At 44.0% G+C, this 27,912-nt stretch overlaps 1 protein-coding gene across 1 annotated transcript; it reads left to right on the top strand.

Moving 5' to 3' along the window:
* Positions 1-1,960: 1,960 nt before the first annotated feature.
* Positions 1,961-7,821, top strand: GPR174 (G protein-coupled receptor 174). The gene has a single exon (XM_051968403.1). It carries the CDS (start codon positions 2,644-2,646, stop codon positions 3,763-3,765), a length of 1,122 nt encoding a protein of 373 aa, XP_051824363.1. The 5' UTR covers positions 1,961-2,643; the 3' UTR covers positions 3,766-7,821.
* The last annotated feature ends 20,091 nt before the right edge of the window (positions 7,822-27,912 follow it).

The following is a 27,912-nucleotide window of genomic DNA, read 5'->3' on the forward strand; positions in this document are numbered from 1 at the left end:
CTGCTCTTTGAAATGATGAAGCCACTTGAGGGTCCCGATGGCAGCCAGGAGCCCTGCTCTAGCAATTGGGTTAATAATCCCATTGAAGCAGAGCATAAGTCAATTGAAGTTATACTTTAGAAGACTTAGGTGAAGAGATCAATAAATATTAATAATTAACAGTCATAACTGCTGACTACAGCTCAGTCTGAACCGGCTTCCGTCCTTGGGGGATTTCTGACCAGCTTGGCAGGCTGTGTTTTGGTGCATTTTTGTTTTAGTTGCAGAAGCAGATTTGGATTTATGAGGGAAAACTCTGGAGAGCAAGGGAAAAAAATGTGCCTCCTTATTTGAATGGGGACACTTCCTTCAAGTCATTATCTCATTCAGGCTGAGTCCCTTACAATGCGGATGCTTTCCTGAGGAAGGAAAGCCTCAAAGAATAGTGGCCCGCCCTAGAAAACCTGCTCTATAGTCTTTTGTCTGCCTTAAAGACAGATAAGGGACTGTTTACATTCATCCTCGCTCAGATGGTGAGGAGTTTTCTTTATGCAGGAGCGCCTAGAGTCATAGTTTTACAGTAAGTCCAAGTTTTCCTTGAAGTAGTAAGTTGGCCAGGAGGGTGGGGAGAGGCAGCGTTTGAGGCAACAGATAGATGGCTTAAAGAGAAGCACCCGCTGTCCTGCGTAGTTCTTGCAGCACTCCTGAGAAGAAGGGCCCATGTACACTTTGGGGGAATCCCTTATTGTTAGCTTAGAGCCCCTACCCAGGAAAATTGAGAGAGTATATTCATGGTATCCCCAGGATAGGGAGATTTCCCCTCACCTTGTAAGCACACACTTGACAATGTCAGGAGGAAATGGGAAGGTTTCATTCAAAGGGGGAAAGTAATGTAATGGGGAATGATGAGTTCCCAGTATCTTAGTAAATTCTGAGAGCCCTTTCTCCCCCAAAAGTCCTGTTCCCTTTGACTTGGGGCTGGGGAGGAGAGACGGTAACATCTCTCTGTCCGTCTCTCTGTGTGTCTCTGTCTCTCTCACTTGAACCTCTTCAATTCAAACTTCACTCCTTATGTCGCTGGCCCAAAAGTCCTCCAGTCTTTTGATGCCATCTCACCAGTTTAAGATAAGGGCAAAACTGCCCATGTCCTTTGTTTTTTCCCATCTTGTCACTGCTCAAGATTCTCCATAAACCTTTCCTAGTTTCTCTCTGCTTCAGTCTTTTCCTGTTTCCAGCCTTTCTGCACATCTTTTTCCCTTGGCACTTTATTTTCCCCCAACTACTTAAATGGGAAAAGTGAGGGAGCTGGGCCACATACACAATTTAGTCCAAGAGATGGATACAGGGAATGAAGGTGGAAGGGATGGGACTGGGAAAGGGGAATGATAAGCACATATATAGTCACAGAAGGGGAATCCAGTAGCTGAGTGCCACAAAGAGGAATGGATGTGGAAGGAAGTTTGGGGGTACGGCAAAGCATGAGCAAAGAGAAAAGAGGTAGGAAACAGCAAGGCGTATTTGTTGTCTCCAGTGCCTAGCATAGTACTTTTCACATAGTAGGTGCTTAATAAATGTATTGAGTGAATGGTACCACCTGTTTTGGAAAAGGTAGGAGCTTAGTTTGCCTGAAGCAAAGTAGGAATGTGGGGCCAGAGTGGGAGACAGGGTTCCATTAACTGGGTAGGGGCATATTATGAGAAGCCTTGAAAGTCAGGCCAGAGGGCTTGGTAGATTAAGCAAGAGGGAACTATCAGCTTTAGGGGGAATAGCAAGATGGAAGTGGTGTTTGAAGAAGCTAAGTCCTTTGGGAGGGGAAGACTTAGACTCGTAGATGTGGACCACCAAGAAAGTAGCATTCGAGAAGTTGACATTTTGAATAAAGACACAAAGAAGACTGATGAAATGCAAAAGAACTTTTGGAAAGAACCAAGTGCCTAGAACCCAGCTCTAGGAATTAGGAGAGCTGGGCTCTAGTCTTATTGTGTGACTGCGGGTAAATCGCTTGTCCTCGCTAAACTTCAGGTCCCTCATTTGTAAAATTAGTGGATTGCAACCTCCCAGTTCTAATATTCCACACTTCTCCCGTGTTCCTCTTCCCAAAAGGGTCCTCACAATGATTTAATGTTTTGTTTTGTTTTCTATTTTCCTTGCAGTCTGCTTGTCTTGCCTGGTTTCAAGCCTTAAAGATTCCGTGGAAATAACCCCATAGCCTTGCCCTGGGCCAAATTAATTTGCCCTGAAGTGTGATGGACAGAACTTTCTCCCACTTCCTCAAGCCAGGATCCAATATGGTATTTTTCTCCAGCAAGGTCACAAACAACCAAGTTCTTTTAAGAAACTTGGGGGTCTTCCAGAGAGTCCTAAGAAAGCATCGCACCATCGTGTCACATGATAATATTTGCCAAGAGATATCTGTCACCATGTGGAGCTTGGAAGAATCCTTATGTGATACATTCATGATCCTACAAAGAGGGAACCAACAGTTATAATGTCCCAGAAGGCCTTGCCCCCATAGCAGCAAGAAGGGAACCTCATAGATGTCTGTCAGTGGCTCATACAGACTACACTTTCATATCCATGAATACTGAATGCTAATCCAAGGCAAATGTCCACATAATTCTATGAAAAGCGCCCAAATCATGTACAGGGGCTCAAGCAGAGGTAATGAAAGGAAAACATTATTCTATGCCTTTAGATTTCCCAGCCCATCCATTATCTGTCACTGAAAAAGCTCTGCAGTTGGCAGTGGACTTACTTATTGACCAGAGAGAGTCTCTGGAGAGAAACATGAGTAGTAACAATTCATGTACCCTAGCAGATATAGCCAACACAGATTTTCGGTACTTTATTTATGCGGTCACGTACACAGTCATCCTGGTGCCTGGTCTCATAGGAAACATACTAGCTCTGTGGGTTTTCTATGGCTACATGAAAGAAACCAAGCGGGCTGTGATCTTCATGATCAACTTGGCCATCGCAGACTTATTACAAGTACTCTCCTTGCCTTTGAGGATCTTTTACTACCTGAATCACAACTGGCCTTTTGGGGAAGGCCTCTGTATGTTTTGCTTCTACCTGAAGTATGTGAACATGTACGCCAGCATTTACTTCTTGGTGTGCATTAGCGTGCGGCGGTTCTGGTTCCTCATGTACCCCTTCCGCTTCACAGACTGCAAAAGGAAATGTGACCTGTACATCAGTGTAGCAGGCTGGCTCAGTATCTGCCTTGCCTGCCTCCTTTTCCCCTTTCTCCGGATCAACCACGAGAAGGCTAGCAACCGCACCAAGTGCTTTGTGGATCTCCCCACCAGGAATGTGAACTTGGCACAGTCCATTGTCATGGTAACAGTGGGGGAGCTGGTGGGCTTCATCACGCCTCTCATCATTGTTCTCTACTGTTCCTGGAAGACTGTGTTATCACTAAAGGAGAAGTACCCAGTGTCCCAGGACCTCGGGGAGAAGAAGAAGGCTCTTAAAATGATCTTAACCTGTGCAGCGGTCTTCTTGATTTGCTTTGCACCTTATCATTTTAGCTTTCCTTTAGATTTCCTGGTCAAAGCCAACAAAATCCAGAGCTGCAGGGCTCGCAAGGTGATTCTGATATTCCACTCGGTGGCCCTGTGCCTGGCGAGCCTGAATTCCTGCCTAGACCCAGTCATCTACTACTTCACCACCAATGAGTTTAGGAGGCGGCTGTCCAGACAAGATTTGCAAGACAGCATTCAACTCCATAACAAAAATTACACGAGCAGCCATGTCTCAGCGGCAGGGTCGGGACTCTGTTGAAATCTGAATGCTTGCGCTGATTGAAAGCTCAGAGATTGACAACTTAACATCCCAACCAGGGAAACAAATGACAGCATCCGCACGTGTGTGTCTTCTCTGGTTATGTCCTAGCCCATCCATGGGGATCTATGTACATCCGAGTCTTGGTTCCCAGGCAGGGCATCACCAGAGTCGGCTTGGTAACCACTCATCCCATTGTCCATCAAAATCTCTGCAACCGTTGCACTGACGATAACCATTGTTCGATGGCTTGCCATTCATATCGGCACTGAAGAGGCAGCAGAGGGTGGCTGTGCCACGAACAGAATGATTTTTTTTTTAATGGCAGAATTGTTTTTTTTTTAATTTAATTTGGCCACATCGGCCCATGAAGCCGTTTGTGTCCAAGTGTAGTACAGTCATCTGGTTATTCTGCCAAACGCAGGGTTACAGTATAATCTTGGATTTGTGGGGAAAACTGGCTGAGTACTGGCCTTGGAGACAGAAGAGCCAAGTTCAAATCCTGACTCCGATACTTTGTGACACTGGGCAAGTAATTTGCCTTCTCAAAATCCCGGGCTATTTTCTGAGAATAATCTACTAAGTTACAGACAGATTTCAAGCTTTTTTGATCAAAATCACAGATGCTCAACAATACACATATTTGTGCTATAGCCTAGAAATGAATTCTAACCTTTTGTTTTATCATTAACTCATTTGTCAACTCATCCAAATTTGGGAGCTTGGAGATCTTTGTTTTGCCCCTATAACCATTTGCTCCTAACCAGTGACCTGCTAAGTCAGAAGCTTCACATCGCTACTTTAGGAATCTGAATCCTGGCCATTGTTTGGAATTCCTAATACAGGAGGAATGACTGATCCCACTGGAACAGCCAGCCTCAGCCATGCCCATTGGAGAACTGCGTTCCTCATCTGTACCCCTAGCTATTGAAAAAGACAAAACGATCCCATCCCCACCTCCTACTTCACGGGAAAAGTACAGAAGATCTCTCTGGGAAGCCTGGAACCTCTTATAAGATCTTAATGAAGAAGATGACAACGATGAGATCATGACTCCCATTTCTATAGCTTGAGAGTAAAACATTGTACCTACAACTGTGAGATAGGGGGTATGTGAGAAGCAAACACAATCTGAGAACACAAGAGGCAGTGTGGGGAAAGGGCAGAGCTACACCCATGTTTGATTCCCACTGTTAACATTTCCCCAGGTGTGACCCTGCATGTACCTTGGAGTCCTTCTCTGAGGCAGATCCGTCTCTTGAGTTTCAGTTTCCTCATCTGTTAAATGGGGATAATACACTTATAGGACCAACCTCATAGAGTTGCTATGAGGCTCAAATGAGATGCATAGGAGGTGCATCCTTTGCAGCCTTAAAGTCTGTCTATGTGTGAGCTATCACTACCTGATATGCTACTTTTCATGCCTTTTTTTTAAAAAAAGAAATGTATTTATGACATGGGGAAAATTACTTCTTAAACTAGGGAAGAACTGGGTTCCAAACCTGTCTTTGACCCATCCTGGCTGTGAGACTTTGGGCAACTCATTTAACCTCTCACTGGCCTGTATCTGAGTTCACCATCTGTGTCAATGGAGGACAATTACACATGAAGATATCTCTATACTAATGAAATAACAAGTCTGGACACACACACACACACACACACACACACACACATATGGTATGTATGCTCATCATCTAGAAGACTATGTAAAGTACCCCAAGGGCTAGCTTTTATTGGCAGCACAGGGGCTTATTTGAGATGTAAGAATCTGAAGTTAAGAAGTATCTTTGAAAAATAAAGTGAAATAGAAAGGAATTCAAGCATGAGACATGAGAGCTTTTTTTAAAGAACAAAGTTTTAAGGATAACTTTTGTGTTTATATCACATTCATTACCACCCCTACCAATCAAACCTCCCCATGTACCTAAGATATATTTGTAAAACAGTTTAGCAAAACCAACAGATATATTGATATCTGACACCTTCAACAGGATTCTACCTAGATAGTCTTCCACTTCTAAATGAAAGGAGGGAAGGGCATCTGCTCATCCCTTTTCTGGGACCAAATTTTATCATTTTATTTATATAACATTCAGTTTTATTGTATTTTCTCCATTTCCATCATTGTAGTCACTGAGTATGCTGTTTGCTTGGGGTTTCTTACTTTGCTCTGCATCGATTCATATTAGTCTTTTGATGCTTCTTTGAATTCCTCATCTTTGTTGTTTTTTTATAGTACAGTGATATTCCATAACATTTGTGTACCATAATTTGTGGTATAGAAAGCATTATGTTTGGCACTGGGGAAGAGCCAAGTTTAACTAACATACAGACACTGCCTTCATTTGGCTCCAAAGTAGTCTTTTGGGGACATAAGCCCTAAATACAGATAATGCTAATACATAAAATTACATAGTAAGTAAATGGGAACGGTGCAAAGTACAGTGTGAAGGCCTGAGGGAGAAATTAGTTACTAAAGGATAGGCCTGGGGGTAGCACCAGAATGGGAAATGGAAGAGCTGGCCATTGAATTGCACTTTAAGTAGAGCAATCCACGTGAGAAGGAAGATATGGCTATAGCTGTCCCCTTCTCTTTGAATCTTCTTCCTTGTGGGATTTTGAAACCACAGAATGTTTAGAGCTAGTAGGTTACTTTGAAGTCATTCAGTCCAACCTTATTTTACAGATGGGGAAACTGAAGGTCCAGACAGAGATGGCAAATGATCACATCAGCAGGTGACAGAGCCAGTAGCTACCCAGGACTCCTGATTCCCATTTATTCTTCCCACAACTGATAATATTCCCCTAAATACTAGTCGTCTAATGCTTCTTCCTTAGCATGGCTCTTGAGGCCTTCTACAACCTGGCCCAATTTATTCTTAAAGAAATGGACTGGTCTGGAGTTGGGAGAGCCTTTGACTTCTGCCTGGGATACTTACTAGCTGTGTGACTGGGCAAGTTCCTCTCTCTGAATAACAACCACAACAGTAACGCTTTCCTCCCAAGGTTGTTGTGAGGATAAAGGAGGTTATAAAGTGCTTTGCAAACTATAAAGCACTAATGCGATACTAAGTTTTATTATTATTATCATTATTATTATTAACCTCAGTCTCCTCATCTGCAAAATTGGAATAATAATGATAATGATATATACTTTAACATATTTAACATGTATTGGTCTACTTGCCATCTGGGGGAAGGGGTGGGGGGAAGGAGGGGGAAAATTGGAACAAAAGGATTTGCAACTGTCAATGCTGAAAAATTACCCATGCGTATATCTTGTAAATAAAAAGCTATAATAAAAAAATAATGATAATGATAGCAGATAACTCTCAGGGTGTTGTGAGGATCAAGTGAGAATAATGTGTTGGAAATAGTCTCTAATCCTTAAGATGCTTTATGCCTACCAGCTGTTGTTATTTCTGCTCTCATTCTCCAATTCATTTGGAGTTCTCTTTCTTTGGCCCGCTAGCAGCTTCTTGAGGTTGGAGCCGTCTAAGTAGACTTCTTCATCTATAGTAATGATCTCCAGTTTAGGAAGAAAGACCTTTTTGTCACAGTCACTGCTTGACTTTTGCTTCCTGAGCCCCAAATCCAGATCCAAACGTGGGAGACTTTGACAGTGGAAAGTCACGTCAACAGATTGTACATGTCGGGGTCAATGAGCCAATACATTTTGCTTACCATGAGTCTCTAGAGTGGAACCTCCTGTCTCAAGAACCAAGGAAACCTGGCCTAAGTGAGGTTTCGGGGAACCTGGGGATGAGTAAATTTCCAGGTCACAGTTTTGATTCTTAGAAGCCCGTGTAGCCTTGTGGCAAAAGTATGAGATTTGGAATGAGGACTTGGATTGCAATTTCACTGCCTGAGTGACCTTGCCCGAGTGACTTAAGATCTCTGGAACCCAGTCTCCTCCTCTATATAATAAAAGAGATGACCTCTGAAATCGCATACAGCTCTAAATCCTATAGCTTTTTCCCCAATAAAGTACTGTGAAAATGTATTTTAGCATAATTTACTGCTATAATTTATAAAGTGCATTTTTGTCTCAAAGAGACTCGTTGTGCTACTTATTACCTGTGGGACCTCGGGCAAATCACTTCCTCTCTCCGGGTCTCAGTTCCCTCAACTATAAAATAAGGAGCTTGGACTCAGTGGCCTCTTTTGTTCCTTCCAGCTCTAGGTTTGTGATGTGAGAGTAGTCATTGATACTATTTTGGCATCCAGAAATCTTGAGTCCATAGATTCATGCTTTCACCACTTGAGAAATCCCTCCCCCCAGGGTTGGGCTTCCTCTTTTTCCAATTGGCGTCTGAGTGCTCAACAGACCCTGTTACTTGACAGAGAAAGCCCCTCTGTTCCCCTGCCCCTCCCAGAATGATCACCTGCCATGCTTGGAATCACATACCCCCTTGGGACACATGGTCTAAGTTTGTTCTGACTTGTCTCCTCTGCAGAGCTATACCTAGCAATTTTGGGTCACAGGGACCACCAGTGCCTTAATTTCAGGTGTTTTGTTTTGTTTTTAAACAAATTCAGTTTTTTAGGGATGGATACATGGCCTCATGAATTCAAGGTAACATACCGTGGAGGAGAAACAGCCCCTGGGACTCCGAGCCCATAAGTGAAGATCCCAGAATGGCAGAAGAGGGAGACTGTTGGAGAGAGGGAACATGGCAGGGCCAAGCAGGGATGAGTCACCAGCGAGAAGAAGATCCCATCTGGTAGAACTCATATCTAGGAAGCTCCCTAATCTCCAAGTTGCTGAGAATTTCCCAACCTGCTTTGGTAGAGAGAGTTTTCTCCCCCGGTAGTCCTTTAAAGCAGTGAAATCACAGGCCCAGGCCCTCCCCCATAGACTTGCAAACCATTTGCTGAGTCCAGTTGTTTCAGTGGTACTTGAGAGGTGCAGAAGCAGAGGCCAAACCCTGGCCCTGCTCTGATCTGTAGCAGAGAGTAGGCTGGTTCCTTCTACCCCCTGGCTCCCAAGGCTTTCTGAGGTCTCTACTTGGCAGCCCGTTCTTGTATACAGAGAGCCCGGAGGCAGAAAACCGAGTCAGCCTCGTTAGTGAGAGCACAGACTTAGCAAAACTGCCAGACAGGAAGAGAAAAAGACCCATTTCCAGAAAGCCATTTAATTACATGGAATGATATTCCATTTTCTAATTGGGATCTGCTTCATTCTTTCCATCTCCTGCAGGGGCTGAATCCCCCCCTGCCAGGTGGGAGGACGGAGGAGGGCGACGTGCCCTTCTTGGGATACCTGGAGAATGGCCGGAGAGAAACCTGTCCCAAAAGAAGGCTGGAAAGACAGCCCAGCTTCCTGGCTTGGGAGGTTCTGATGCCCGGCCCTGGGCCAAATTGGAAAGTTGGGGAAATGTGTGTTTTTTAGCCCTCGCCTCCCCTTCCTGTGTCCTTTGCCGATTGATTTCTAACCTCCCTCTTTCCCTTCTTCTCATAGCGACCCTGGCCAGAGGCTCTCTGATTAGGATAATGTCATTTGCACTAAAGTGTCGGTGTTTACCAGGCCACTAAGTCCTTTCTCGGCACTCCTCACATGCTGGCCCATCTCCTGCAGAGCCCCATTCTGCTCCTGGCCCCTATACATCATGAGCAGCCAGATGAGCAGCCAGATGAGCAGCGAGTTACTGCCCAAGCTAATGGTCAATCCAGTGGTGAGGGGCGGGGAACAACCTGGATTTTGTACTGAATGGACCAGCGGCTCTGGTGGTTTCTGAGACGTGGCTTAGAGAAGAATCTCAATTTGTATTTTGGCCCCAGTAGGGCCCAAGAGGGCATCTGTTAGCCTCCCAGTCCCTGGTTTCTAGGCTTGGAAAGATTCTGAAACCCTGCTCTTCTTCTGGCTAATGGCTCTTTGGCCTTGGTTTCTAACATTGGCATTGGATTAGTTTCAAACCTGGAAGAGGAGGGTTCTGTGCCACACAAGCCAGTGTGTTCTGAAGAAGCAGACAGGACAGGTACCCAGGATTATCATGATTTAGAGAAAGAGAAAGGATGGGCTTCCCCAGGGGAATCCTGATGAGAGATATTCCCAAGTCCATTCCCAAGTCTCCACTGGGTCAGTGAAGGGAGTCACTCACAAAACCACTTCCCCAAATTAATGGGAGAGTTCAGGTAGGAAGCTTTGGCTTCTTTTCTCCAAGAGGGCTCATTCCGCTCCTCCAGCCTAGCTTGGAATGAGTACACATCTTCCCTAATTTCTCTCTTAAGAATAACCACGAAACCAAAATGCCCATCACAACCCTGAGAAAACAGTGCAAATACTCTTCCTGTCCTTTTCTGGAGGAGGAAACTAAGGCCCATGGAGGTGAAATAACTTCTTCAAAGTCAGGAAACAAACTTCTTGAACAAAGTGAGGACTTGAACTGAGTTCCTTTAACTCTGAATCCAAGGCACCTTGGTGCTCAGGATTTGGAGCCTGGTTGAGGGTGGGAAAACTTTTACTTCCTCAAGGCCAAAGTAACAAGAAGAAACCCAAAGTATTAACACACAACACATTCAATCTAGAATCATGTGTCTTGGAATAAACAGATGCCCACAGGTGCTGATGTTCTGGGTTCCAGCTTGAGCCTTGAATTGCAGGCAGAGTCATAATTAGTGGGGTGAATGGATTTTGTCCCAAGGTAGGAAATTCAGAGGGCTTTTCATCATCTGAGGAAGAAGTGAGAGTGCAGACCGGTGGTCAAGTGGAGTTACTGTGGGGCAGTGTGGTTGCAAGAGGGTAAGAGCTGGTTCCATCTCATGGGGTCATGTTAGTGAGGGCTAGAAAGGCAAAAGCCTTGCTCTGCGGTACCCTGAGCTTGGGCCTGGCCTAGAAAGCGGGAGAGATCATAATATCCTAGGCTTAGAACGTTTTGTTAGAGTCCAGGGGTCCTCAAACTACGGCCCGCGGGCCAGATGCGGCAGCTGAGGATGATTATCCCCCTCACCCAGGGCCATGAAGTTTCTTTATTTAAAGGCCCACAAAACAAAATTTTTGTTCTTAATATAGTCCGGCCCTCCAACGGTCTGAGGGACAGTGAACTGGCCCCCTATTTAAAAAGTTTGAGGACCCTTGAGTTAGACCATACAGCTCATTCAAGACTACCTCCATCATTTTATACATGATAGAGTTAGAGGTGCATTTAAGGTTCGAGTTAGAGGTGCATTTAGGGTTGAGTCAAAAGTGAGAGTCCTTCCCCTGTTCCATACTGGCTGGATCCCCACTTTGAATAAAAACCCATGAAGTCTATTCCCTTACAATCGATTGTGGCGGCCCAGTTTCCTGAGCGACCAACAGGAAAGGGAAGAAAAGTAGTCATAGTACCTGGGTCTGACGTCTATAGCCCCAGTCTGTGCCATCATGCCCCACCTTTACTTGTCTCAGGCTTCTGCTCTTCCTGAAGAAGACTGTGGGAACCCCTCACCTGATACAAGTGATCTTGGGGTCGGTATGTCTGGGAGAGACCAAGGAGCTCTATTCCCATTCAGCTGCGCCAATTGTGCCATGAGATAGGAGCTGGTGCTCAGCTCAGAATGTCTCAGAATGAGCCTTGACCATATCACAGAGGCCATGTTCAATTAACTTGGCTGAAAGAATGCCGGACTGGTGTCATCGAACCGTGGAAGGAACGCCAGCAGCCAACCAGTCCAATTCATGCCTGAGAAGGATCTCCATCGTCACATAGCAATCAAGTGGTCGTGCAGCTCTGCTCGGAGACCTCCAGGGTTGGCAAACCCACCACCTCTCAGGGCAACCCATTCCATATTGGGACCAGTGTAAGTATCGGGATGTTTTTGTTCTCCTTGACCTCAAACCTAAAGTGGACTCTTTGCCCCCTCCGCTGGTTGCCCCTGGTTCTGTCCTTCTGGGACCAATCACAACAAGTCTTCCACGCAAATACATAAAGATCACATGTGTCCTCTGAGTCTTCTCTTCTCTAGACTACAGATACCCAGGCAAGAGATCTTGTGGGTTCCAGTTCCTGTTTTGATATTAATTCTGATCTGTTGTTACTTCCTTTACAAAATCAGAAGTTTAGATGGGGCTCAGTGATGGTGATCCCCAAGATCAGTCCATTCCACTTAGTGCTTTCTTCCTTCTCAACTTTCCTTGTACTATAATTATTTGTTGTACCTTCTCCTCCCCATCCTTCCACCACCAATCCTTCCCATCTAAGATCACTTGTATCAGGTGGAGGGTTCCCACAGTCTTCTTCAGGAAGAGCAGAAGCAGAGTACAAGTAAATGTGGGGCATGATGGCATAGACTGGGGCTATAGACCTCAGTCTCAAAATTGAAAAAAAATGGAAAAAGTTCAAGATCCATCTTTGACACATCCTAGCTGTGTGACCTTGGAAAAGTCATTCCTCTTAATTCTCTCAGTAGTTCTCTAAGAATCTAAGTTGCAGAGAAGGTGCTGACCTGCATTGGTAGAGTGAGCTTCCTCATCTGGAAATTTTCCACACTGGTGAAATCACAGGTCTGGAAGACACAAAGATAATCATGTTCATGTTGTATCATGGCACAGTGGAAAGAGGATTGAATTTGGAGTCAAAAAACCTGGGTTTGAATCCTGGCTCTTCCATTTGTTACGTGTTTGACCTTGGGGAGCTCATTTAACTTCTCTGAGCCTCAGTTTCCTCATCTGTAAAAGAGGGACCCTAAGATCATGGGACCCCAGATTAGAGTTGTAGGGAGCTTTAGAGGTCCAATTCTTTTCTTTTTATAGAAAGGGGCTGAACTAGATCAGGAGCATCTAACATGCAGACAGTGGCCATGTCGTAGCCCATAACAATCCCAAGTGGAGACTGAACTAAATGGAAAAGTAATTGGGAAATACATAACAACAATAAAAATATCAACAGAACATGGTCCTTCGTTGTCCAAGAGGCCCAAAATAACATCACTCTCTTAGGATCAAGGTACAGTATGTCTGAATGTGATCGATCAGACCGAAGTGGGCTGGGAATGCTCTGCCACAGGTCAGGCACAAATAGTCCACGTGAACATTTGGCGGGGCTTCTCTAACTCTGGGCATCCCATGTTTCTTTTGAGCTACAGCAATTCTGCTTTGTACAACAGAACATAGATAATGTCTGTATGTGATTTCCTAAGACAATATGTGCCTGCAGAGATCTTTACGTGCCCTTTAGTGGCCCTGTTTATAGTTGAGCTTGACGCCACTAGAGTACATGAATGACCTCTAAGCTTCCTTCCAAAGTCCCTTTCACAAATTAGGACTCTAAGACATTTAAGTGGTTGGTGAATGGAACTAGTAAATTTAAAACTGTTAAATGACCATAAAAGCATGGAGGGGAGCATTAAAAGCTCTCATTAGTTATTCATAGATTAGCTGGATATGAAATAGAAATAGGTACCAGGGAATTAGAAGCTGTCTATCCTACCATGTTCAATCCCAATATCCATATAAAATGGAAATTATCCTTTCTTGCCCCACATGTAGTCTAAAGAAAAGCTTCTTAAACTATGGTTCACGACCCCATAGGGTTGTGAACCCAAATATGGGGGTCACGAAATTATGATTTGTTATCAGTAAATGTTTGATTTGTATACCTGCTTTATTTACCTAGATACCCAGGGTCACATAAATCTTTTTCTGGAGAAAAGGAGTTGTGAGTAGAAAAAGTTTAAGAAGCCTTGCTCTAGAACAGTGGTTCTCAAAGTATGGTCTAGAGAATCCTGAAGATCTCTGAAACCCTTTTAGAGGGTCTACAAATTCAAAAGTAGTTTTTAATTTCCAATATAGTAAATGTCTATAAATATAATCCAGATAAATAAAAATGCTTTGGAGAGATCCTCAATAATTTTTAATAGAATAAAGATACTGAAAACAAAAGTTTGAGAACCACTGCTCTAGAACCTCAACTCAACCTTTCTATGAGTGGGAGGGATTCAGGCAGAGTGAATGCTCTACAGAAAGTGCCTTAGAGTCAGGCCCTCCTGGTACCTGTGGTTGTTGAAGGCATGACTGGGAATAAGGGCCCTGAGACAAATACAATAGATGTAGAGGTGGAGGGAGATGGCAACAGAGATCCTGAAGTCATTGTTAGCACAGTCACAAGAGCCCAGCAGGGATCCAGGTTGTCCTTACATTTCAGACTTTGAGGGCTGGTTAGGGCTAACTCTAAATGCCTTTGAGGTCCTGATGCTTGCTGTAGGCCACTTGGACAAGTGGCTTCTCCTCTCTAGGTCTCCATTTCCTCCCCTGTAAAAGGCAGACGTATGACTAGACAACTTTCAAGACAACTTTCAGGTTTAGAGTTATGACCCGATGATCTCTTCCAGTTCCGACACTCAGTGACTTGATGATTCTGTATTACCTGCTATACACAGGGATGTTCCAAAGTAACAAAGTAATCGATTATCCTGGAAGAAGAGCGACTCGCTTCCCACCACCCAAAACAGCAACAACAATAACCAGAAATGCTTTAATGAAGAGTTTCATTCCTCCAGCCCAGTGTGTCTCAAAGCCCTTGAACTCTTCCATCATTCCAACTTTGATTCTCATTTCCTTCCAGTTCTTGATTTCTAAAATATATTCTTACTGTTGTTACTGGTAATAATAAACTAACAATTCTTACCTTACTACCTTAATGTTTTATGGGGCCACAATCTCATCTATGCAACCATTCCCTTTGATGCTAAGCATAACACAGCCACATCTTCTCATCCAACGCACTCCTTTCCTCTCTTCCATATAGACGCCATGGAGGATTTCTGCAATAAATGAAAAGCCTTCCTCGAGGTCTCTTGGCATTTTGTGGGTACCAGTACACACCATCTGTCATCCCTCATTCTCCTCACCATGTTTGTACTATCTCCTTTTTTGATGATATTTCTCCTCTTAATGTTGATATCTTCGAGGCTCACAACCTAGGAGTCATCCTTGACTCATCCTTCTTTCTCCTCACTCCACAGCTGATCCGCTGCCAAGGCCAGTTGTTTCTACCTTTGCTGCGTCTCTCATCCATACATCTATAGTTCTCCAAGTCTATGACATGCAACTTTGATTCTTTGAGGAGTATAATGATCTAAGAATCACAAGCACACAGAATCAGTGGGAGAATATTTACATTGCAAGGACAGATCTCTTTCAAAATTATTTTGGAAAAAAATTTCATTAATTACAATATATACAGTTAAATGTTATTGATTATTAAATTATCAAATATAAATTATTCATACTACATTTGTAAATATACAAATAATTTTTATTAAATGACCAAGAACACATTTGTACCCCGTTTAAGGATCTGTTTAAAGTGATGTCTGTAACATAAATATTGTTTTCCCTCCTGCCACCTATTAACTATGTGACCATGGCCAAGTTTCTTAAGCCCTGTAGACTCCAGTTCCTTTGCTTTAAAAAGAGGAGAATTGGACCTCTAAGGCCCCTCCCAGCTCTAATCTCCGATCCCATGATCTTATGATTCCTGTTTTACAGATGTGTCTTGCCCCAGGTCACAAAACTTGGAAATACCTTCCAGAGCCAGGATTCTACGCCAGGGCTCCTTCTATTCCACCACCCATTAATCATCATTGGCATCATCCCCATTAATGGCGAATGTCCACTAAGTGTCTGGATGAGTTGGGGCCCTGGGCCAGCTACTGTAGCCCCACTGGTCCCTGGCCTCAGGGAGTTAATGGTGTGGTGGGGAGAGAGAACATTGAAGTTAAAGAACACTCCCAGACAGCACGTGCTACATGGCCCCCGGGTAACCTATGCACAAGTAATAGGAGAGTCATTCATTCCGGAGCCTGGCATTTAGTTTAGCTAATTATTTACACCTTAGGAAGGGCATTGACATAGAACAAAGGGGGAAGAGAGGAAATGCAAAAAGGTTAGGAAGGCTGTCATGTGTAACTTGGAGTCCATTCTCTCTCCAGGAGTTCAGGAACTCAAAAGTTGGATGAGATCTTCAGGGGTCACAAAGGGAGGCCGGGTATTGCCAGGTTACTGGAGGCCTAGAACAAGTAAGTGACTTGCCTATGGCCACACAGCCAGTAATTTGTACAGGCAGGATTTGAACCCAGATTTTTGTGTATTACAGAGCCCTGGGGTTCTTTCAATCATACCACCAGAATCACACCAAGGTTCTGGTTGCCTAATGCAAATTCAAGTTGGCCCACAGGCTTTTAAGTCTAGAAAGGTAGAATTGAAGCCAAGATCGGAAATGAGACTCTTGGCCCCAAGAAGTTGCTTCTTCAGGCTCTTGTTTCACAGAGCTAATTTTTTTGGCCCATTTATACTTAGGGAGCCTACAAAGGATAGACGTAGTACTGTTGCCAATATTAGAGCTGGGGTCAGGAGTCTAGAATTCAAATTTTAGGCATTGTACTTACTAGACCATGGCCAAGACTCTTTACTTCTCAATGAAGGAAGAAAGGAAAAAGCATTTATTAAGCACTTATTGGATGCAAAGTTGTGTGCTAAGGGCTGGGCATGTGAATATAAAAAGGACAGTCCCTGCACTGCAGAATGCATATTCTATTTTTTTTGATAATAGGTTTCCACTTTCAAAATGCATGCAGAGATAGTTTTTAACATTCACCCTTGCAAATCCTTGTATTCTAAATTTTTCCCTCCCTTCCCCCTGAGCTCTCCCCTAGATAGCAAGCAATTCTATATATGTTAAACATGTGCAATTTTTCTATACATATTTCCATAGTTATCATGCTACACAAGAAAAATCAGATCAAAAATGAAGAAAAATGAGGAAGAAAAAAAGCAAGCAAACAATAACAAAAAAGTGAAAATACTATGTTGTAATCCACATTTAGTTCCCACAGTTCTTTCTGGATGCAGATGACTTTCTCCATCACAAGTCTATTGGAACTGGCCTGAATCACCTCCTTGTTGAAAAGAACCGAGTCCATCAGAGTGGATCATCACATAATCTTGTTGTTGTGTATGATATTCTGTTGGTTCTACTCACTTCACTCAGCATCAGTTCCTGTAAGTCTCTCCAGGCCTTTCTTAAATCCTCCTGCTGGTCATTTCTTACAGAACAATAATATTCCATAACATTCATATCCCACAGTTTATTCAGCCATTCTCCAACTGATGGGCATCCATTCAGTTTCCAGGTCCTTGCCAATATTAAAAGGGCTGCCACAAACATTTTTGCACATGTGGATACTTCTCCCTCTTTTATGATCTCTTTGGGATACAGTCCCAGTAGAGACACTGCTGGATCAAAGGGTATGCACAGTTTAACAGCCCTTTGGTCATAGTTCCAAATTGCTCTTTCAGAATGGTTGGATCAGTGCACTACTCCATCAACAATGCATCAGTGTCTCAATTTTCCCACATCCCTTCCAACATTTATCATGATGTTTTCCTGTCACCTTAGCCAATCTGAGAGGTGTAGTGGTACCTCAGAGTTGTCACAATTTGCATTTCTCTGATCAGTACTTATGGCTTGGATTCTCATAAATTTGAGTCAATTCTCTATATATTTTAAAAATGAAGTCTTTATCAGAACCCTTGAATGTAAACATTTTCCCCAGTTTTCTGCTCCTCTTTTAATCTTGGCCCACATTCGTTTTGTTTATACAAAATCTTTTTAATTCAATAAAATCAAAATGATCCATTTTGAATTTCATAATGTTTCCTAGTTCTTCTTTGGCCATAAATGCCTTCTTTTCCCACCTATCTGAGAGACAGACCATCATTTGTTCTCCTAATTTGCTTATAATATCACCCTTTATGTCTAAATCATGAACTCATTTTGAGCTTATCTTGTTATAGGGTGTTAGGTGTTGGTCAGTGTCTAGTTTTTGCCATACTATTTCAGGAATACATCTTCTAAAATAGGGGAGACAGCAGCTATGGAAGATTTCAGTTGCAAGTCAGATGGAAATGCCCCACAGTCCTTAAGGTTATGGCAAAGTTAGTGGGAATATCTTTATTAATGTCATTTTCACTCCTATATCAGTTTCTGATATTGAATAATTTGACAGTAGCAAGGACTTTGGGAGTAAGAACTCTCTTTTCTCTTTATTATTATTATAACTTTTTATTTATAAAACATACACATGGGTAATTTTTCAACATTGACCCTTACAAAATCTTGTGTTCCAAAATTTTGCCTCCTTCTCCCCACCCCCTCCCTTAGATGGCAGGTAGTCCAATATATGTTAAATATGTTAAAGTATATGTTAAATCCAATATATGTATACATGTTTATAGTTATCTTGTTGCATAAGAAAAATCAGATCAAGAAGGAAGGAAAAGAAAAACTGAGAAAGAAAACAAAATGCAAGCAGACAATAACAGAGAGAGTGGAAATGCTACGTTGTGATCCACACTCAGTTCCCAGGGTTCTCTATCTGGGTGTGTAGATGACTCTTCATTACTGAACAATTGGAACTGGTTTGAATCATCTCATTATTGAAGAGAGCCACGTCCATCAGAATTGATTGTTGAATTGTCTTGTTGTCATGTACAATAATCTGGTCTTGCTCATTTCACTCAGCATCAGTTCATGTAAGTCTCCCCAGGCCTTTCTGAAATCATCCTGCTGGTCATTTCTTACAGAACCACAATATCCCATCACATTCATATACCACAATTTATTCAGCCATTCTCCAATTGAGGGGCATCCACTCAGTTTCCAGTTTCTGGCCACTACAACGAGGGCTGTCACAAACATTCATGCACATACAGGTCCCTTTCCCTTCTTTAAGAGCTCTTATGTCTGGGATTTAAGCCCAGTAGTAACCAGTAGTAACACTGCCGGATCAAAGGGTATGCACAGTTTGATAACTTTTTCAGCGTCGGTCCAAATTGAAGAGCTCTCTTTTCTCACACATTCAGGAGCTGTGACTTCAGCACCCATAGGAGCAGGTCCAGGCCACAGCTCCACAGGGGATGGTAGCTGAGGGCTGTGGGCTAGAAGCATGGTATCCAAGAGTCTTAGATTCAGGATCCTGGACTATCTCATTGGGCTCTGAGGGAAGAGAGATGATGGTCAAGGTGGTGGCAGCAGTGATGGGTTTGATTTGCCTGGCACATGTTGCCCTGATTATCAGGGTACCCTGTTGCTTCAGAAAGGCCAGCTTGCCTGCCCTGTGGATGGCAGTTGGTTATCAGTGAGTGGAGGTGGGAAATGGATGTTTGGCCAATGGCTATGTTCTGGGAGGTGCTACCATTGCTGGAGTTCCTGTGCCTAACTCTCTGAGTAGTAAAATGAGAATAATAATACATACGCACAATATATAACAATATATAGCCCTTTCAGGGTTACTCAGAAGAAAATGCCTTGTACATTTTAAGACGCTATAGAAATCTGAGTTGTTATTTGTTGGCAAGTAGATTGATGGCCCTAATCAAGTGGCCTATTTCAGCAGATCAGTTTATAAACTCTGTGTGTGTGTGTGTGTGTGTGTGTGTGTGTGTGCGCGCGCGCGCGCTTCTGTATGCTTTTTGCAATTCAGATCAGTCACTGCACTGATCAGATTGCCTACATTTTTATGGTCATTGTGTAAATTGACCTCTAGGTTTCACTCAACTCATTATCAGTTCCAAAGTTTCTCTGAATTTTATTAGTTGTTTCTTATAGTTCAGTTATATTAAATCCATATCTCATGATTTATTCAACCATATCCTAGCTGATGAGGACCCCTTTTGTTTCCAGGTTTTCTCACCAGAAATACTTTTATACATTTGAGACCTCCTCTCCCCTTCTCTTTGATGTCCCTGTGGTTATGTTTAAATAATGTGATAACAACTCCTAGTTATATAGTGCTTTAAGGTTCACAACAAGCCTGTGATATCATGGCACCATTGTTAACTTCCTTCTACAGAAGAGGAAACTGAGGCAGAAAGAGATTGTCACTTGCCAAAAATCACACAGTTAGAAAGAAGTCATGGGAGTAACCCATGCCAGTTGCTTATAGGAATCTAGTGTACAAATACTCTTGTCCAAGCGAGGTCCAACTTTGTTATTTTTCTCTGCCGTTCTAAATTTTCCAAATCAATTCTTTCAGCCTGAATTTCTTCCAAGCAATCATTCTCATTGCTTGTTTAATCGTGCTTATCACTAGCCTCTACCAGCAGGTGACTGCCCATTTGCATCATGAACAGACCTCTGCCAAAGTATCCTGACAGCTGAATGATTTTTTTTTAACTCAGGCAGGGCCAACTGACCCATTCCTCTCCACGATTTCCGTATATGGATTGTACCCGCTAAGTTACTTCTGAGGGCCTGCTAAGGAAAAAAAAAATGGGGGGGGGGCGCTTCTGACAATTGGACAGGCTGGTGAGATGTTCCCTGGGGGCAGCAGATGTTTTGGAATGCTGGGTCTGCATTCGGGGAGCCCTAAACCAACAGATCTGCCCAAATTGGCAGGAAGAACGGAGAAAGAGACAATCTCTTCCTTTGTACTATATGGTCTCTAAGGTTCCTTTCAGCTCTGACATTCACTGGAGGAAAACATGACTAACAGTCATGGTATCATAGGATTTAGAATTGGCAGGGACTTTTGGGATCATCTCATCCAGCTCCCTCATTTTACGGAGAAGGAAACTGAGGCCCACATCATGAGAGTGACTCGCTCCCATGTAGGTAAAGAGCAGAGTCAGGGTGTAATCTGTTTCATTCCAAAAAGCACTCATTAAATGCCAACTTCCATGGGTTTCCATCGTGCCACAGTATTCTTCCTTGCCATATAGGAGAATAGCGAGACTCACACGTGCAGGGGGTGGAGGGTGGGGGACGGCAAGTGTAAATTCCATACAATTGGCAGGAGAGCGCCACATGCGCAATGGGATGGCACGGGTAAGGTCCATACCATTGGCTGGAAGCTCTCCTGCCAGGGGCTAGATAAGCCCCATCCAATTCCCAGGACACCTCAAGAAGTCAGGGCATACCCTGCGGCCCGCTGTGCACCAGCCACTAGAGACCCAGAGAGCAAAATCCAGACAAGCCCCTGCCCTCAAAGAGCTTACATTGTATTGGAATTCTAGAAACAGGTGAGTGTGTTTTCTGTGTGTATTTACGAAGCCACAAAGTATAATCGTTTGGACAAAGATGGGGTTGGACTAGACAGTGTCAGAAGTCCCTTCCACCTCTAACTGTGTGATCCTGTGTGCCGGCCCTTGAGAAGGTGGCTTCACCACCCTGGGACTTTGTTTCCCCCTCTTGTTGGGATGGCCGACCTCCTAGGTCTGTTCTAACTGTAGATCTAGCAGCTTATAATGATGAATCAAAAAGTAAGCCTCCTTCATGTGGGTATGTGGCCCTGCTGGGACACCCCCAGGAGGCCCTAAGCTCTCCTCCACTGCTGGCTTTTACAGTGGGTAGCGCTACCCCCAAGGAAAACAAGGCGGGAGGCATTTTGAGCCATGCCAAGCACATTTTGTGTTCCTTTTCATAATCTCTCACTCAACTAAAAAAGATGAACTGAATCTCTGGACAGCTCAGTCATTATTATCATTGCATTTCTGCCTGCTGGCTGTTTCCTGGGGCTCTGGCCCTGATCCCAGCTGTCCCCCAAAGCCCCACCCCACCTCCACTCCAGCTTGTGCCATCAGTCCTATGCTGAGTGAGGTCAGGGCCTTTTAATGGGTATGGAATTCAGTGTTCAGGACATATAAGGGAGATGGGGGAGGGGGTCTCCAAGCTCTGTCCTCCTCCACTGCAGCAGGAGGCAGGATGCAGGTGTCACTTGGAGAGGAGGGAGGCGTACATGCCCGGCATAGGGGCCCTTGGACACACGTTGGAGGCCAGCTGTACCCTTCCCTTAAGCCTTGCAGCAACCTCCTAAAGTAGGCAAATTCCACTTTCCTACCAAACTTACTTCTGAATAAAACATATCTTTTTGATTCTTCACTTAAGTATCAACAAACACTCTAACCAACTCCCAACTCTAACCCAAAATGCCCATTTCCATAAATAAATGATAGGAAAATTAGAGTATTTAGGAATATCTTAGGTACAGCTTGGGGTTTTTACAAGCATTATATCAGATAATTAGATAATGCCAGTATCACCCTTCTTTGCCTGTGTCCTTTTGGAACATCCTTCTCTCTTCTATGTATTTTTTAAATGGTTCAATTATGCTCTTTTCTCTTCCTTCCTCTTTTCTTTTTTCTTCCCTTCTTCCTTCTTTTCCCTTCTTTTTTGCTTTCCTTTTTCCTTTCTTTCATATTGTTATTACTAGTCTTTTAGTGCTCCCTCGACTCTGAAGCAACATATGAAAGCTCTCTTTTCACAGATCTGTCCAGTCGAGCAAGAATATATTCATCGATGATCCTGTGTACAGAGTTGCATTTCATTCTCTCTCTCTGCCAAGAGATAGAAAACGCTTCTGCATTAATCTAATAGGAGTCATGATGGAGCATGGAAATAATCAAAGTTCTCAAATCATAGTAGTTTTCCTTCCTAATTTGGTAGTCATAGAAATCGTCCTGCTTCTATTTGTTTGATTCTTCATTTCAGAGAAGTCCTTCCGGGTTTCTCAGAATAAGTCCCTTTTGATATTTCTTACAGCTCAGTAATAATCTATTTTATTCATTAAAAAGCATTGCTATAAAAACTTTGTTGCATATAGGTCTTTTTCCTCTTTGATCTCCTTAGATCAAATGTTGATTGCACTGGTTAGGCTTCAGTGTCAACACAGTCTACTGACTTTTTTGGGTGGCATTCCAAATTACTTTTCAGAAAGATCGGATCAATTTACAGGTTTAACAACAGGGCATTAACATGTCTGTCCTTCTTCCCTTCCAACAACTGTCCTTTCCCTTTCTTATCATTTTTCTTTTTGCCTATCTGAGGATTATGAGGCAGGTTCTTAGAGTTGCTTTAATTTTCATTTCTTTTATTATTAATGATTGGGAGCATTTTTCTATATGGTTGTTGATAGCTTGCCTTTCTTCTTTTGACAACTGCTACACTCATTTATCTGTTAGGAGTCTTGTTCTTATATGTGTGCATGAATTCCCCATAAGTCTTGGTTATCCTACCTTTATTGGAGAAAGTGCAAAGCTCTTTTTTCTCCAGTTAACTTCACTTCTACATCTAATTATATTAATTTTGTAAGTTTAACAAGCCCTTCAGTTTTATGAAATGAAAACAGTACCTTTTCTCTCCATGATTCTCCTTATGCCTTATTTAGCCAAGAAGCCTTCCTTATCCCTAGCTGTGAGAATCATCTCCTTCCCTATTCCTTTTATTTGTCTAGGATATCAGCCCTTCTATGTAGGTCATATCTATTTGGAGCATGTTGTGGATTGTGGCATGAGATGTTGGCCTATACCTAATTTCCACCAATCTGACTTCTAGTTTTTTAGTAGTTCTGAGTTTTTAACCCTGTAGTTGGAGTCTTTGGGCTTATGAAGCACTTTGCTTTTTACTTCAGTCACTTCTGGGACTTGGTGACCCAACTATTCTTCTGATCAACATTTCTACTTTTTAACCAGAACAAATCATTTTGATGATGCCTGCTTTATTCCTCCAGTACCTGGAGACGTGGGCAAGATGTTTGACCTCCCTAGGTCTCGGTTTCTTCATTTGTCAAATATGAGTAGTGGGCTAGATGACTTCAGAGATCTGTAAAACATGAAGCTTTGGGGCTGCTTTTCAAAATCAGATTTCTAAATGTGCGAATAAAATCCAGGGGATTAAAAAAGGAAACCAAGTCTATTAAAATATAGTTGCCCCAAATAAAAACAAAACCAGACAATCCAAGATGAAAAACTGCTACCTTACAATTCTTATGATGGAGAGAGCCATCCATGTCCAAAGAGAGAACTATAGGGACTGACTGTGGATCAGAGCATAGGATCTTCACCTGATTTTGTTGTTTGCTTGCTTGGGGTTTTTTCTCTCGCTTTTTTTTCTTTTGCCTTTTGGCCTGATTTTCCTTGTGCGGTATGACATATGTGGAAATGTGTCTAGAAGAACTGTACATGTTAAACCTAGATCAGACTGCTTGCTGTCTTGGGGGGCGGGGGGAAGAGGGAGAAAATTTGGACACAAGGTTTTGCAAGGGTGAATGTTGAAAATGATCTTTGCATATATTTGGAAAAATAAAATGCTGTAATAAAAAAGAAAGAAAAAGAAAAAACCTCCTGCTCTAGAGCTCTGGTCCTTCTGTTCTAGGTTCGATCCTAACACCAGCAGTGTGACCCTAAGCAAGTGACTTCTCCAGTCAGAACAATAGTAAGTTGTTGCCTGCATGAGGTAGAGGAAGGGGGTGGGGGCTGATCACTTTCAATGTTAGTTATCATCATCAAGTGAACAAATGTGAGTTATTACTGTGAACTGCTGCCTGGGACCTCAGAACTGGGCTTTCAGCTTGGTCACCTCCAGTGAAAGCGAGCTCCCTACCTCAGAAAATAGCCTTTGATAACCGGGCAAGTCAGCAACATTCCCCCACTGGGGCCAGCTGGGGGCAGGGGCTAGGGGTGGGAGTGGGAAAGAACTGGATCCTCCTGAGCCCTGAGGACAGGTGGGGGCTGGGGGTGGGAGTTGGGGAGAATTGGATCCTCCTGGGCCCTCAAAATAGATTATGTGTTCAGCCCTCTACTCTGCTCGCCTCTAAAGGCTATTCTTTGCAACAGATCACAAAGTGACCTTGGCTGACAACCTTTCTCCTTCTAAGCCTCAGAATCTCCCCCTGGAAAAGGAACCAGCTGGACGTGAAAATGATTATTATGAAAAAAATGATTATCATGGATGTCCCCCAAATGCAAGGGAATAAGCATTTATTAAGCCCCTACTATGTGCCAAGCACTGTGCTTAGTGCTTTACAGTTTTTATCTCATTTGATAGCAAGATACAAGCAAGTTAAGGAATCTCCCTGCACCCCGACTTTTTGCCATGCCCATCATTGTTAAGAGTGTCTCGCTTCTTAAGTTGTCATACTCCGGTTGCAAGTGGCGCCAGTTGTCCTGGCCGGCACTTAGCACAGTGGTACACAGTAGGCCGGTGACCGATGCTTGTTGGGTGAAATTCGTTTGGATTAGATCGGGCTTCTTGGCCGTTGTGTTTGAAGCACTCCAGTAGATGGAGTTGGGGTGTTGGCAAGGGCCCTTTGGGCTGTAAATGGACGATCCCAAGGCTTCGTGAACATAGAATAGGAGGAAGAGTTGGAAGAGTTTAAAACCCTCCTCCACCCCACATCCCTCCCCCCTGTGGGGTCCTGCCATTCTCCCATTTGTGATCCATTTCCCTTAGCTTAACTTTTTAACTGAAAAAACATTTTTTTCCCTCCTAAAAAGCCAATCAATTGCCACGGGAGGAGGTGGAATCTAAGTCTTGGACTCCAGTGCCTGGCCTTAGCAGCTGGGTGCTGCGGCGGGTGGAGTCCGGAAAACCTGTGTTCAGATCCTACCTCGGGCACATAGAAGCTGTATGAGCCCTGGGAAGTCACCTGACCTTCCTCAGTCTCAGTCCCCACTTCTGTGAAAAAGGAGAGGGGTGGGGGAGGACTTGATGGTTTCTCAGTATGTGCTTCCATGTCCCTAGGCCAGTCCAGGGTACCTAGTGCACAGGGGTAGGGGTGGGGGGGAAGACAGGAGGGGGCTGCCTCAACTTGCCTCTCACACTCCGGCTGCCCACGGGCTAGCCCTGCCTAGGAAGCCCACCCCGGGAAAGACAAGAGGGCCCCTTTCCTTCACAATTGAATTCAGTTCCAGGGGCAGCCCCCCTCTCCCCCAGTTGTCAACCCACAGTTGGAGAGTCAATCACATTCCCAGGGGATGGTGTAATCCCAAAGTCGGGGATTTCTTCCTCTTTGTTAATGGCTGTAGAATCAATTATTCTCAGGGTGAGTGAGAAAGGGAAGCGTGCAAAGCTCTGCCTCTCTCCAGAGAGAGCTCAGAGTTCGGGTCCATTTCCCAAAGGGCAGCGCTGTCCCAGCAGGCAGGGTTAGGTTACCCTGGGCTGAGGGGAACAAAGCCGCAGCAGGAAGCTGGAATGCCTGGCGGGGAGGCCAGCACATCTGCTGCAGCTGTGGCGGCTCACCCTGGCCTCCCCGGCCAAAATGGATCAAAGGCAAGAAAGGATTGAACCCCGTGAAAATCTCCCATTATGGACAGGGTGTCAGTTCCCTGCCTTAGTCTGGATGGCTGAGGCCACCTGTGCCTGCTTCCCCAAAGCCACTGAGCCTCCCCTCACACACATGCTGATCTGGGGGATGGGACCCTTGAAGAAGGGGGGTGGCTCCAAAATCTGCCCTTACATTGACAGAGCCCAAAATCGGACCCCCAAGAATTGGAAAGATAAAGGTGTGTCCAGAGGCCAGCTGGAGTGGCACTCATCAGTTCCAAAATATTCAGGGGAGGGTGTGATCTGTCACCTGCACAATTATTCATTTCCAAATTCTCACCCAGGCATTCAAGGCCTTTTATAAACAGGCCCTACTTTGCCTCCAGCAGTATTCCTCTTCTTCCCAGAACATCAGAACAGTCAGCTGGGCCTTTGCTCTACCCTGCACATTTGCTCATTTTATTTATTTCCTCCCAATGAGAATGGGTTTCCCACTGCTCCAAAACCCACTAGAGCCTTCCAGGCCTGACTCAAGCCTCACAACATTCAACCCCGTACCCTTCCCTCGAGGGCCTTCCATAAGCAAGGTCTAACAGACCTTTACCAGATAGAAGTCCCCAACAGTCAACAGCTCTTTGGGCTTGTGGAAATCAAGAAGGGTTTTTGTCTTTTATACTGTTGAATGGAAGAGCCCAGGAGACTTGGGCATGAGCTATGGGACGCTGGGTAAGCCTCAGCCTCTCTGAGCCTCTGTTTCCTCCTCCAAAGGATAAGAGAGTATAGGCCAACACTTGAATAACCCAAGGATGATACTAGCAGTATCTAACAGGGTTGTTGTGAGAAAAGCACTCTGCAAACCCATTACTGAGATACCGAGTTGTTTCTCTTGCATTATTACTTAGCCTTTTCTTCAGTTCCTTCTTGGAGGGTGAGCTGGAGGTCCTCCGCTTCTCCCTAGCACCATGTGGAGCCTGAAGCTTCAGACACAGCAGGTACTTAATTGTTTGTTAACTAATGACCAAAGCAGAGGAGGCCCAGAATTCACAAATGGCTTTCATTTGAAGGTTCTCCAGAAGACAGGTGAGGAGATGCTGAAGGCACACATATCCCAAGCCCCCCCATCATACCTCGGGCAAGAACTGTGTGAGAGACAGAGGAGCAGGATCAACACGTGAGTTTCCCGAGCAGGTGGGGGCCCCTGGTGTGAGTCTTGTTATGTGGGCACCCCGCTAAGAATGTGGTTTGTACACATTAGCACAAGTATTTCTTTCTACAGGAAGCAGCGTCTAAGGTTCCTTGTGGCTCCCATCCTTCTTAACCCAGAGAAGGTCTGGCAGAGCCTGCACAATAATCCAAGGCTTTAGAAAAGCCTGCTGGGTATTTTGTTTTTGAAACATGCTCAACTGTGTTGAATTAAGGGCTTTCAGCAGGGGGCTTCAGTTTAAATTTGGGCCCCCTCAAGCTCCACTTGGCAAAGGCTCTTTCTTTCTCTAGGGGAAAAAGAATTGGCTTAGGAGAGGGGGGAGGGTCTTAACCTTTTGTTTGTCTTGGACCCTTTTGATAGGCTGGTGGGGCCTATAGATCCTGTCTGAAAATAAAGTTTTTAGATGAGAAAAACACAATGCACAAGATTACAAAGGAAAGCAATTTTCTTGAAATTCATTCTATTGCAGTGTATTAAAAGAAAAAAAGTTTATATAAACCTCAGCTTAAGAACACTTAGATCAGGAGGTCAGATGATCTAGAGCAGGGGTCCTCAAACTTTTTAAATAGGGGGTCAGTTCACTGTCCCTCAGACTGTTGGAGGGCCGGACTATAGTCAAAATAAAAACTTTGTTTTGTGGGCCTTTAAATAAAGAAACTTCCTAGCCCTGGGGGAGGGGGATAATTGTCCTCAGCTGCTGCATCTGGCCCATGGGCAGTAGCTTGAGGACCCCTGATCTAGAGTCTGTTCCTGACTTTGCCATTACCTACCTTGGGAAAGCCTTTTCTTCCTGAGGACAAATCAGTCCTTCACAAAATGAAAGTCACGTAGGCTTAGAGCCAGAAGATCTCTTGGAGATGCTGTAGTCCAGAGCTGAAAGTCATAGCAAAAGGTAGGCTCAGCACACCAGAGTTTTATAGG

This window comes from Antechinus flavipes, chromosome X (genome assembly GCF_016432865.1).
Source record: "Antechinus flavipes isolate AdamAnt ecotype Samford, QLD, Australia chromosome X, AdamAnt_v2, whole genome shotgun sequence".
NCBI lineage: Eukaryota > Metazoa > Chordata > Mammalia > Dasyuromorphia > Dasyuridae > Antechinus > Antechinus flavipes.

What these genes read in the sequence shown, in the direction of transcription:
- GPR174 (XM_051968403.1), top strand. Translation starts at nt 2,644, where the DNA reads ATGAAAGGAAAACATTATTCTATGCCTTTAGATTTCCCAGCCCATCCA.